Source organism: Bufo gargarizans, chromosome 6 (assembly GCF_014858855.1).
Source record: "Bufo gargarizans isolate SCDJY-AF-19 chromosome 6, ASM1485885v1, whole genome shotgun sequence".
NCBI lineage: Eukaryota > Metazoa > Chordata > Amphibia > Anura > Bufonidae > Bufo > Bufo gargarizans.
In genome coordinates, this window is record NC_058085.1 from 343,604,288 (window position 1) to 343,617,628 (window position 13,341).

The 13,341-nt window shown below is 45.3% G+C and overlaps 1 protein-coding gene across 1 annotated transcript in view; it reads left to right on the top strand.

Moving 5' to 3' along the window:
- The window catches only part of ADAM12 (ADAM metallopeptidase domain 12), a 676,627-nt gene that overhangs the window by 627,886 nt on the left and 35,400 nt on the right, over positions 1-13,341 (top strand). The window contains exon 21 of the mRNA XM_044298620.1: positions 10,726-10,816. Coding sequence (XP_044154555.1) covers positions 10,726-10,816 — 91 coding nt within the window. The remainder of the gene's footprint in view (positions 1-10,725; positions 10,817-13,341) is intronic.

A 13,341-nucleotide genomic window follows, 5' to 3' on the forward strand; every position in this document is an offset into this window, starting at 1 on the left:
AGATAGCAAAAACATTAGGCGTGGCCAAAACAACCGTTTGGAACATTCTTAAAAAGAAGGAACGCACCAGTGATCTCAGCAACACCAAAAGACCCGGAAGACCACGGAAAACAACTGTGGTGGATGACCGAAGAATTCTTTCCCTGGTGAAGAAAACACCCTTCACAACAGTTGGCCAGATCAAGAACACTCTTCAGGAGGTAGGTATATGTGTGTCAAAGTCAACAATCAAGAGAAGACTTCACCAGAGTGAATACAGAGGGTTCACCACAAGATGTAAACCATTGGTGAGCCTCAGAAACAGGAAGGCCAGATTAGAGTTTGCCAAACAACATCTAAAAAAGCCTTCATAGTTCTGGAACAACATCCTATGGACAGATGAGACCAAGATCAACTTGTACCAGAGTGATGGGAAGAGAAGAGTATAGAGAAGGAAAGAAACTGCTCATTATCCTAAGCATACCACCTCATCAGTGAAGCATGGTGGTGGTAGTGTCATGGCGGGGGCATGTATGGCTGCCAATGGAACTGGTTCTCTTGTATTTATTGATGATGTGACTGCTGACAAAAGCAGCAGGATGAATTCTGAAGTGTTTCGGGCAATATTATCTGCTCATATTCAGCCAAATGCTTCAGAACTCATTAGACGGCGCTTCACAGTGCAGATGGACAATGACCCAAAGCATACTGCAAAAGCAACCAAAGAGTTTTTTAAGGGAAAGCAGTGGAATGTTATGCAATGGCCAAGTCAATCACCGGACCTGAATCCGATTGAGCATGCATTTCACTTGCTGAAGACAAAACTGAACGCAAAATGCCCCAAGAACAAGCAGGAACTGAAGAAGTTGCAGAAGTTGCAGTAGAGGCCTGGCAGAGCATCACCAGGGATGAAACCCAGCGTCTGGTGATGTCTATGCGTTCCAGACTTCAGGCTGTAATTGACTGCAAAGTATTTGCAACCAAGTATTAAAAAGTGAAAGTTTGATTTATAATTATTATTCTGTCTCATTACTTTTGGTCCCTTAACAGGTGGGAGGCACATAAGCAAACTGTTGTAATTCCTACACCGTTCACCTGATTTCTATGTAAATACCCTCAAATTAAAACTGACAGTCTGCAGTTAAAGCACATCTTGTTTGTTTTATTTCAAATCCATTGTGGTGGTGTATAGAGTCAAAAATGTTAGAATTGTGTCGGTGTCCCAATATTTATGGACCTGACTGTATATGTGAAAATTCTGCTCTGTGGTTACCAGTAGGTACACAAACACATATTAGTCATTATTAATGGCTCTGCAGGCATTTCATCTTAAAATAAAATGTTTATTTCCAAGATAATAAAATCATTGGATGCAGCAGATGGGGCTTAATGGGATTGTCTGGCCTAAGAGCTGACAACCACAATGGTCCACTCCTAACCTGTGCCCCATTAAAAAGAAAACACCTGTCATAGGCTGGACAACCCCTTTTAGATTTTTCCGGTCATTTCTGTTTGAAGACTGCTATCATAGTGTTTGTCAGCTAACGGACAAAGAATACACGTACAGTATGCTCGTATGGATCCATAATATGGTGTCCAAAGAAGTCCACATGTCACCAGTTTTATACGGTGGAACAAGGAAGTCTAGGTGCAGTGTCCCAGGGGGTCAGTAGTGTGTGCTGGGCTTTGTAGTGCAGATTGACCACTAACCTGGGATCCACTGTCGTCTTCAATTGGGGCAATTACTGGAACAGGCAGGTAGTTAACAGTTCGTGACGCCAGTGTCAATTAAACGGTGACACGCCGTGTAAAGTATGGTGGAAAAATGAAGCAAGCACAGGATAGCCAACAAAAACTGGAACTTTTACTGAATATCAGTCAGGATAATACACGGACACTGGTAGTGCACAGTTCCATAAAAGACGGTTGGTTTTAGAAGAATACAGATGGTTCTTGACATTACAGAAAGGCCGGTCTTAGCGATGAATTATACAGAGTGTTAATTACAGGAGATGCAGTACAGGCGGCTTGCACACTATTCCTGTCTGGTCCCGCTATATGTGAATTTCTCCAAGGTCTAATGCCCTTTATCTGGCGTACCCTTGAAGCTGTCCTTATCTCGTACCTCCTCTGTTATCTTGAGTACCTCTCGCTTTATCTGATCGGCCTCTGTGGTAATCTGTGTCTTGGCTTGTGGCTCACTTATGCTGCTTCAGCTGAACGGATGGTGACTCAGGAGGGGAACCTTTTCCCTGGATCCGGAACCCGGTTACAGGGCCTTTACTACCCTCTCCTAGCCGGCAGGCTTCAGGCCTGCTCTGCTCTCACAGGCCCATAGCCTGGCCTTCTCTCAGACACAGGATCATTTCTGACCTCTGCTCCCACTGTCTGTCTCTCCTCTTCTAACAGCTACTACTTCCTGACTGGGCCTTATATAACCTAGGGTTCCCTAGCTCCCTCTAGTGACTCAGAGCTGGAATGACACCCTAGCCGGCCTGCAAAATGCACGTTTCACAGTAACAGGAAAATACATAGCATGACATTATAAGATATTCTATACCAACTTCCCCATAAATACAGGGGGAACGACAGTACCCAAGTGACCCTTCAGTAGTGACGGGCATCTCGCTCCTGTACACTACATACCCCGCTGCTTTAAGCTGAGTACGACCTCGTACTCCATCAGGGCCCGTCCAACTGGAATCATGACCTGCAATAGAGGAAGACACATGCATACATACATATATGTCAATTACACTCTTATCAGACCCAATTGGAAATGGCGAAGTCTGGTGACAAGGGGCGTCGTTCTCTTTTTCACAGGATAGTGAGTGGAACGGGGGCGCTGACCTGGCACAGCGAGATGTTTAAAGAACCAGGATAGTCCATGACAATAAATAAGTCCATAGCAATATTAACATCTCAGAGGCTTGCACATAGGAAGTCCATCTCTGGGCACATATACTTGAATAAGAAAACCGGTTATTAAATACTGTCAGCAGCACATGTATAAAATGACAATACAGGACTCTGACAATACCAGGGCCTTGTTATCCTGGCAAGTCCTGCTTACCCTTTAAAATAGTGCTGACATAAAAATGTCTTTTCAACCTGAAATGGGGGAAAAAGGGGTAAATTTGTGCAAAACTTCAAGGCACAACCGGGAATTCAGCAGCAAACCGGATGTCCCAAACAAAACAAAGGCAGCTGGAAGCATTGATACACAGTGGCACATCATTCAACTAGGATGCCACCGGCCGTGGGTAACTGGCAGCAAGCTTCACCAGCTCTGCCAACTGGAGGGACAAACGGCCATTAAGGAGATGAACAAGAGGGCAAAAGTACTCACAGACGAGTATCATGTTCTTCCTCAGATGACGAGTCGACATAGGGAACCTGCAGCAGTTGTTCTGGCAAGGACGGCCACATTTGAAACCCGTCTCCCCTGACAATTTTTAGAGGGGGAGGTTTATCTTTCATGGCCTCCATTTCGGCATCCGTCCTAGGAAACGGGAACCACCGCACGCCTCCTGCACAGCCGAGGTCCGTCACCCAATACACCCTCTTGCGCAGGGCCTCTAGTTCAGCTTTCGTGCAGGTGAGCGGGGCTACCGGAGGTTCAGGGGCTGTGACCGCTGGGGTAACGATGGCAGCTGCTACTTGACGCCGGGCCTCAACACATTCCTCTGCCCGCTGGCAGCTGTCTAGCTGCTCTCTCTCCTCTTCTCTCCCTGGGTGCAGAGTCGTCGGTCGCTCCTCCCACACACTGGGCCGGTCCACCTCCATCCGAGGCCCGCCTCCCAGGCGTAACTCTTCGGGGACGTCAGCCGCATCATCACTTCTCCAGGTGGGTGGCGCTCCAGGACAATCTCCTCCTTCTTCTTGGAGGGTTTCGGCGCCAAATTTTCGCGCCTCTGCACATCCTGATGGCGCAGTAAAAAGCCTCATGGCGCCGGCGGCCATTTTAGGTTTCCTGATGCTGCAATTCACTGACAGCAAGCAGGATGATGAAAAGTCCAGTAAAACACAGTCCACAAATGCGATTTTCTCTCTGGGGGTAGCGCAACACAGTACAGCGCCTCTGATTCCTACCAGGCACAATTTTAATCCACCGGCTTGGAAATAAAGGGTTACAGTCTTTGCCATACGGTGGTGAAATAGTTAAAGCACACAGTTCACACTTCTCTGCACTGTCGAAGTATGCGGATCGTGTTCGTGACGCCAAAAAGAGCGATGCAGTGTCCCAGGGGGTCAGTAGTGTGTGCTGGGCTTTGTAGTGCAGATTGACCACTAACCTGGGATCCACTGTCGTCTTCAATTGGGGCAATTACTGGAACAGGCAGGTAGTTAACAGTTCGTGACGCCAGTGTCAATTAAACGGTGACACGCCGTGTAAAGTATGGTGGAAAAATGAAGCAAGCACAGGATAGCCAACAAAAACTGGAACTTTTACTGAATATCAGTCAGGATAATACACGGACACTGGTAGTGCACAGTTCCATAAAAGACGGTTGGTTTTAGAAGAATACAGATGGTTCTTGACATTACAGAAAGGCCGGTCTTAGCGATGAATTATACAGAGTGTTAATTACAGGAGATGCAGTACAGGCGGCTTGCACACTATTCCTGTCTGGTCCCGCTATATGTGAATTTCTCCAAGGTCTAATGCCCTTTATCTGGCGTACCCTTGAAGCTGTCCTTATCTCGTACCTCCTCTGTTATCTTGAGTACCTCTCGCTTTATCTGATCGGCCTCTGTGGTAATCTGTGTCTTGGCTTGTGGCTCACTTATGCTGCTTCAGCTGAACGGATGGTGACTCAGGAGGGGAACCTTTTCCCTGGATCCGGAACCCGGTTACAGGGCCTTTACTACCCTCTCCTAGCCGGCAGGCTTCAGGCCTGCTCTGCTCTCACAGGCCCATAGCCTGGCCTTCTCTCAGACACAGGATCATTTCTGACCTCTGCTCCCACTGTCTGTCTCTCCTCTTCTAACAGCTACTACTTCCTGACTGGGCCTTATATAACCTAGGGTTCCCTAGCTCCCTCTAGTGACTCAGAGCTGGAATGACACCCTAGCCGGCCTGCAAAATGCACGTTTCACAGTAACAGGAAAATACATAGCATGACATTATAAGATATTCTATACCAACTTCCCCATAAATACAGGGGGAACGACAGTACCCAAGTGACCCTTCAGTAGTGACGGGCATCTCGCTCCTGTACACTACATAGGTCTCAAAGATTACATGAAAGTTTGCAAGAAAAAATTGAGGCATCTTCCTTTGGTTATTTGCTCCAAGAAATTGATTTATGGGAAGAATACAGTGCCTCATGGAGGCACCATACGGTGGGCCATAGAGTGCCTACAGGTCTGTATTTCCTGGCAATGGTGGAAAGTGGAGGTTCAGAAGTATCCATATAACAAGGCCACAAAGGTGTAAACAAACCTCAGTGGATCTTGACCAACATTTGAGATACCTGGATCCCTCATTAACAGGGACTTTTGGCTCAGTCAAGCAATTCTATATATTCTATAGAGGTAAAAAGCTGCTAAATGTCTCAGCAGATGTCAACAAGCCAACATTGGGCTGGTTTGCAGGATCTCCTCCAACAAATGTCTAATGACTAAAAGTAACTTCAGCCTGGTTTGTGGGCCTATAGAAGTTCTTCCAGTCTTACATCTTGAAGACTACAATGTTTTTTTTATTCCCAGTGGCCTAAATACCAGCCACATATTGTCTAGTACCAACCACTATAATGCCACCGACATGTCTTTTTCACAGTTTTTGTCATTTGTGTCACAAGAAGGAAGATTGTGTAACTCGTGTTCCTGTGTCAATCTGCACGTGATATTGTCTTCCTGATAGTGATAGATCAATTCTGTTGGGATAGGAGTTTCACATTCCTGGATGGTCCTGCTGATTCCAGTTTCAGAACGGACAGGGTTTCCCAGACTTTTTGGCCTCAGGGAACCTCTGGAAAAATATCTTATCTCTCGACCCCTACCAATAAATTATTTTACAAAAGTGGTTTCCTCATACTAGCATTAACACATCTGCAGACTGTAATGTTCCAGATTTAAATGATGCAACTGTAATGCTGCAAGACCCCCAAATGAATTCAGATTCTAAACATCAGACCCCAAACTAAATGAAAAATCCATACTGCAATATTAATTTAGACCCCAGATCTCTAAATTAAAGGGGTTTTCTGAGATTTTAATACTGATGACCTATCCTTAGGACAGGTAATAAATATCTGATCGGTGGATGTCCGACACACAGGACCTCCACAGATCAGCTGTTTGAGAAGGCATCGGGACTCCTGTGAGCACTGCTGCTTTCTCTCTGCTTACCAAGCACAGCGCCGTACACCGTATAGTGGCTGTGCTTGGTATCGTGCTCAGCCTCATTCACTTCTATAGGGCTGAGCTGCACCTAGGCCACGTGACCAATGAATGTGTCACTGGCCTAGAAAAATCTAAGAAAAGGCAACTGTACTAATGCAAGTGCCGCTGCCGTCTCAAACAGCTGATCAGCGGGGGTCCCGGGTGTCAGACCCCCATTGATCAGTATTAAAATCTCTGAAAACCCTTTTAATTCAGAGCCTGCACCAAGCTCTGAATTTAATTCAGACGCACAATTTAAGACCACAGGCCAGACCCCCAAATTTACTTAAGACCCAAGATCAGACTCCTAAATTCATCAAACCCAAGACCAGATCTCTAAATTAATCAACACCACGATCAGACTCCTAAATTAAACAAACTCAAGCTTAGACCTCTGAATTAGTTAAACTCCAGATCTGAAGTTAAATTAATCAAACCCTTAAATTATTCAGACTCCAATTAATCCAGAGCTCACACCAGACCCCTAATTTAAATCAGACCCCAAAATTTCAGACACTAGCCCAAACCTCTAAATGAATTAAAGGGATTCTGCACCAGGTTTCACCCCTGTCAGCTAAACATATGCTGATGTTCAGGGCCTCATCAGGATTCCTAATGTGGGCTTCTAAATGTGATCCGTAGCCTTATTTTGCTAAAAAAACAGGTTTTACTAACCTGTCACTCAAAGAAATAAGGTGCCCAAGGGGATGTCAAGGGATGCAAGATGCCGTCCGCACCCACCGCCGTTCGTGCCCAGCGCCGCCTTTCCAGACTTCTGCACTGCCTCCTAATCCTCTGTGCCGCCTCTCGCTCTCCCTCCCTCCTCCTCCTGCTGTAAGATCTCGCGCGTGCGCACAGGGCTCTGCCTGATGCGTCCGTGCAGACTTCTCGATTTGGCTTCTTAAAGCGAAGTGCGCATGCGCCGGCACTTCGTTCAACCCAGGTATGACCTGCACTCTGGCGCCAGCCTCTCAGAGCACTGTGCGCACGCGCGAGATCTTACAGCAGGAGGAGGGGGGAGGGAGGAAGAGCGAGAGGCGGCACAGAGGATTAGGAGTCGGTGCAGAAGTCTGGAAAGGCGGCGCTGGGCACTACCGGCAGTGGGTGCGGCCGGCACCTTGTATCCCTTGACATCCCCTTGGGCACCTTATTTCTTTGAGTGACAGGTTAGTAAAACCAGTTTTTTTAGCAAAATAAGGCTACGCATCACATTTAGAAGCCCACATTAGGAATCCTGATAAGGCCCTGAACATCAGCATATGTTAAGCTGACAGGGGTGAAACCTGGTGACAGAATCCCTTTAAGGCCCAAGATCAAACCTCTAAACTAATCAAATCCAAGATGAGACCCTTAAATTAATGAAACCCTTGGTTAGACCCGTAATTAATCAAACCTCAGATCAGGTGCTAAATTAATCAAACCCCTAAATTAGTCAAACTTCAGATCAGAACGCTAAATTAATTAGGCCCCTAAATTAATTGCATCCCAGATCAGACCCCAAGATCTCCACACCAGACCATTAATTTAAGACACCAGATCAGATACCTAAATTCAAACCCAAGGTCAGACCCCTAAATGAATCAAACTCTGTATCAAATGCTAAATTAATTTAATTGCTAAATTAGTCAGACTCCAGATCAGACTCCTAAATTAATCAGGCTTCTAAACTAATTAGACCTAAGATCACACCTAAGAACTCCACAATTTTCTATGACCAGGACCAGACCTCTTAAGGCTTCTCTTGTCTTCTGGGCCCTGGCATGTACAGTACATAGTCAGTTTCATGGCATTGTACCGTATGTAACGCAGCAGTTTCCTGATGCCAGGCTTTTTTCGTACTGTGCATGTCACCAACTTGCGGTGACTCACCCAATCTGCATATATCCACAGGCAGTGTGTGGTACCACTGCTGGGAAATGCTGGTTTAGAACATCCTTCATGGCTGCATTTTACTTTCTTGCATCTTCCATTGGTATTAAACAGATTTATATGGGAATCTGAACCAGAGATTAATAAAAACCCTGATATTTGTAGAAGTACTTTGGCAACAATTACTGAATTTTAAGAATTTGCAAACGATCCTACAGCTTCTCATTAATGTCGAGGCCTCAGCCTATAGTTGTCTCCTCCAGGCCATTGATCTGATTGTACTTCAGTGTTGTAAGTCGGTGGCACATGGAATATGGATGTAGACAGCCGGTCATTGTCCTGCAAGGACATGAATTTTCTTATAAAGATGTGAGCCATAAGATATCATCTATTGTTAAATTTGTAATTAAGTGGCAGAATTAGATTTGCTTTAGTTGAAGGGGGAGTTCAGGCGTGGTGGAAGAAATCTGATGGTTGTCTGAAGCCTTCTCCATTCCAAAACGTACAAAATACCTTTGTATAACGATATTGTCTGTAGGGTTAAAAGGGGTCTGTCAGCAGTTTAGACCTCTCAAAACTGCTGACAGAGGTAGACAAGTAAGAGGTAAAGCAGTTTAAACACGTCTTGGTGGCTTCTAGCATGACCAAGGTGGAAACATTTGAAAGGGCATCTGTCAGCAGTTTTGTACCTATGACACTGGCTGATCTGTTACATGGGCGCTTAGCAGCTGAAGGCATCTGTGTTGGTCCCATGTTCATATGTGCCCGCATTGATGAAAAAAATTATGTTTTAATATATGCAAATTAGCCTCAAGGAGCAACGGGGGCGTTACCATTACACCTAGAGGCTCTGCTCTCTATGAAGCTGCTGCACCTCTGCACTTTGAAAGGACCATAATCATGTTTACTCTGCCCGGTCCTGTGAATCAAAGTGCAGAGGGCGCAGCAGTTGCAGAGAACTGAGCCTCTAGGTGTAATGGTAACGCCCCCGTTGCTCCTAGTGGCTTATTTGCATATATTGAAACATCATTTTTCTCAGCAATGCGGGCACATATGAACATGGGACCAACACAGATGCCTTCAGCTGCCAAGCGCACATGTAACAGGTCAGCCAGTGTCATAAGTACAAATCTGCTGACAGATGCCCTTTAAGGCCACGGTAATGCAATCACAAGTGCCACGGTGGTGGTCTAACGGGGGCAGAGAGCTTGTGACACTGCACTTAGGAACTCTCCCTATGGCATTTGCAATTGCAGTAATGGGAGCATTAAAACGCTTTCTCCTTGGTCATGCAAGAAAAATAAAATGGGCATCCACCCAAGTACTGTATGTACTTTTACCCCTCCCCTATCTACCTCTTGCCATCTTTTCCATTTTCCCTTGAAACCACTTTGGATATTACTATGCTAAAGTGTGTGCTTGATGTATGAAGAATTAGTGGTGGATGCTAGCCAACTGGGCGTGCCCCATCCCAGGACATCCTGCCCCCCCCCAAACTCCTCCTTCATGGATGCAGACAGGCTCGGACTGGCCCACAGGGGTACAGGGGAATCCCCCGGTGGGCCCCTGGACAAAGTGGGCCCCTAGTCTCCCACCCCCTGCACAAGTGGCACATAACACATTAGACTTACTGCACTACATACATATATTCAATGTACGGCACCTCCACCAGCCTATGTTCATATAAAAAACTAGTTAGATTATTTATTATATTTGAATGTATCCATATGGTGGGCCCCCAAAATACATTTTACTGGTGGGCCCTAGGTACCCCAGTCCGACACTGGATGCAGATATTGTCAGGACTACAGAAACAGGCGGGCCGGCATAGCACAACCAGCCATGATGTATCGGTAACTTCTGAGATATCATACCCCTGAATCGTACAGCGCTGCGGAATATGTTGGCGCTATATAAATAAAGTTTATTATTATTATTATCCTGTGGGAATAGGCTTTTAGGGGCAATGTTACCTTTTAGACATATTTATGAACTTGTTCTAAAAGATTTTAAAAAATCAACGAGCATCAGACTGGCCTTAATTTGTAAGCCACAAATTTATACCGGACGCCTCACATTTCCAATATAAAATGGGAACCAATTTGAAGAACGACCAACATTGGATAAATTTGCAATAAAACAAACTGCAAAAAAATATATATATTTTTGTTTGGAATTGCTCCAGTCGCAGCTATCTGTGTAACCCTTGACGGAAACCTAGTCAGCTGAACTGTTGCCTCCATCTATGAGACCTTTATTGGCCAGGATTCATTAGAACAGTCCCCTGGGTGTTATTTCCACAGATTGCAGAAGCTAATTTACCAGGCTAGTGGCTTCCAAAAAAAATCAATATTTATTTTCAGTCCTGCAAGAGTATTTGATCATTTTTACTCCCGTTGTTTGCCATGGTGAATAAAAATGAAGAGACCCTTCGCCGTGTCATTCCAGACTGAAGCTCTTCTGTGTTTTATTCAATTATTTATATTGCAGGTCAGCGAGTCCATCAAGAGCCGACCGCTCAAATGAAGTTAATCAAGAATATAGCGCAAAGCTGTGCAAACAGTCCTCGCAGGTCCAGGAGGTGAGTGAGACCTCCATACTTACTGCTGCGATTTGTCATGTAATATCCAAGTGGCGGTCTATAGAAAATAAGCTAAACGCACGGCTGGAAGGATTATGTATATACAGTATATACTGTACGTGGTTCTATCTGTAGTCAGTGCTCGGAGGCTTTGTGCTACATGGCTGCTGATAATCTGGAACGTCACATGACCAAAAACTGGTCACAGAAAAACAATTAGCGCAATGCTCCGATTAAAAATTATTGCAGTATTTTTAACAGCTTCGATAAATTATCAGTTTTATCAAATCTAAAGCAAAAATAAATAAAAGTCACAATATGAGGACTCGTGCACACAGATGTAATTTTATCCGTGTCCGTTCCGTTTTATGCAGAACCATTCATTTCAATGGGGCTGCAAAAAACAGAAATAACTCTGTGTGCGTTCTGTTTCCACATGTCCCAAAAAATAGAACATGTCTCTTGCGGACAAGGACAGGCATTGTTACAACGGATCCGTAAAAAATACGGATGTAACACAGACGTTACACGGATGTCAGACTTTTTTTTCATTTTTGTGGATCCGTGTTTTGCGGACTGCAAAATACATACAGTCGTGTGCATGAGCCCTGACTGTGTGAATGCACCCTAATGGTGCCCATACACGCGGCAGATTCCTGCGACTTCAAATAGTTTCCATCCCTCTAACTGGATCTTGCAGAAATCCATGTGCTTCCCGCCAAAACAACCCCATTCAATTTCAGATGAATGGAACAGAGTTTCAGGCACAGAAATGTTCTGCAAAACAATCTGCAGCGTGCGAAGGCACCGTAAGGCTCTGACGCGTTGCGAATTGTGTTTTTGTTTTTTCCCCAAGCGTATTTTTAAGTGGAAAAACCACAACATAAGGACTCATGCACACAGCCGTTGCCGTTTTGCAGTCTGAAAATGGCGAATCTGCAAAACATGGATACCGGCTGTGGGCGTTCTGCATTTTGCGGAACGGAACGTCCAAGCCATTATAGAACAGTTCTACCCTTGTCCGTAATGCTGACAAGAATAGGACATGTTCTATATTTTTGTGGACGCCGCAGAACGGACAAACGGATGCGGGACAGTACACGGTGCGCTGTCTGCATCTTAATCTTATGCGGCCCCACTGAATTGAATGGGTCTGATTCTGACCTGCAAATAATACGGATCGGATGTGGACAAAAACATCAGTTTTGTGCATGAGCCCTAATACAGTACCAGCACAGTGAATGAGATTACACAGATGAGTGGATTGCAATGTAAAGGGTAAGATTTGGGACAAAACTGCAACAAAATACCCACGTATTGGTGTGGAAATGCATAGAAATACGCATGAAAATTAATGCGGAATTTGTTTTCAAACCCACACTTGTGTGCAGAGTTTGAGGCTATGATGGCTAACCTCCGGCACTCCAGCTGTGGTAAGAGGTAAGACTACAACTCCCAAGATGCACACTTGCTTGGCTGTTCTCAGAACTCCATAGAAATGAATGGAGCATGCTGGGAGTTGTAGTTTCACCTCAGCTGGAGTGCCGGAGGTTAGTCATCATTGCCCTAAGGCTACATGCAGATTTTCAAAGGGTGAGATGTAGGGCAAATCCGCTACAAAATCTGTAAGTGGCACATGCAAATTTAGGTGTGGATTTGGTGCCGGAACGCAATAAAATCTTCACAAAAATCCATGTAGAAAATCTGCATAAAGGGCCCTTCACACTGGCTGAGAATCCGCCAGATAATCGAGCGTTCATCAGAATGCTTGTTAGCGATTATCTGGCGGTGTGAAGGTGACGCCGATTACCTGATGAACAAGTGAAACGCTCGTTTGTCGGGTAATTGAATCATTTGTGTAGGCGTATAAATTATTATTTGCCGTCACGCTCTAAACAAGCTCTGCTGCCGGCAAACAAGGAGTCAGTATGGGGATGAACGATGGCATTAGTGATCGCTATTCCTTATACTGCGGAGGAGATCACTCCATGAAATTGCAGTGGTCTCCACCGCTGATGAGCAAGCGATGGTCGGGAAGGAACGGTTCCTTCTCGACAATTTCCTGCTGATTTGTCCTGTCTAAAGGGACCTTGCACTACACCGCCATGTGTGTGTGCCCTAGGGGTATGTCTACATAAGACTGAAATGCCGCAGATTTTCAGCAGCGTATTTTGTTACGGAAATGCTGCCGATCTGACACAGATTTTACTATTTGCTTCGAAAAGCAATGAAAATCCTCAGCATAAGGGCCTATTGAGACGGCCGTAGTGCTTTGCGGATCAGCAAAACACATCGGCCATGTGCATTCCGCAATTTGCCGACCGCGCATGTTTGCAATCATAGTAGAAAGTGCCTATTCGGACAACATATATTTTCCGCGGAACGGAACCACAGATGCGGATAGCACATGGTGTGCTGTCCGCATCTTTTGCAGCCCCATTGAAAAAAAATTGCGGAACGGATGCGGACTCATTCATACGGCCGTCTGAATGAGCCCTAAGGCTAGGGCCACATGTGCTGTGCAA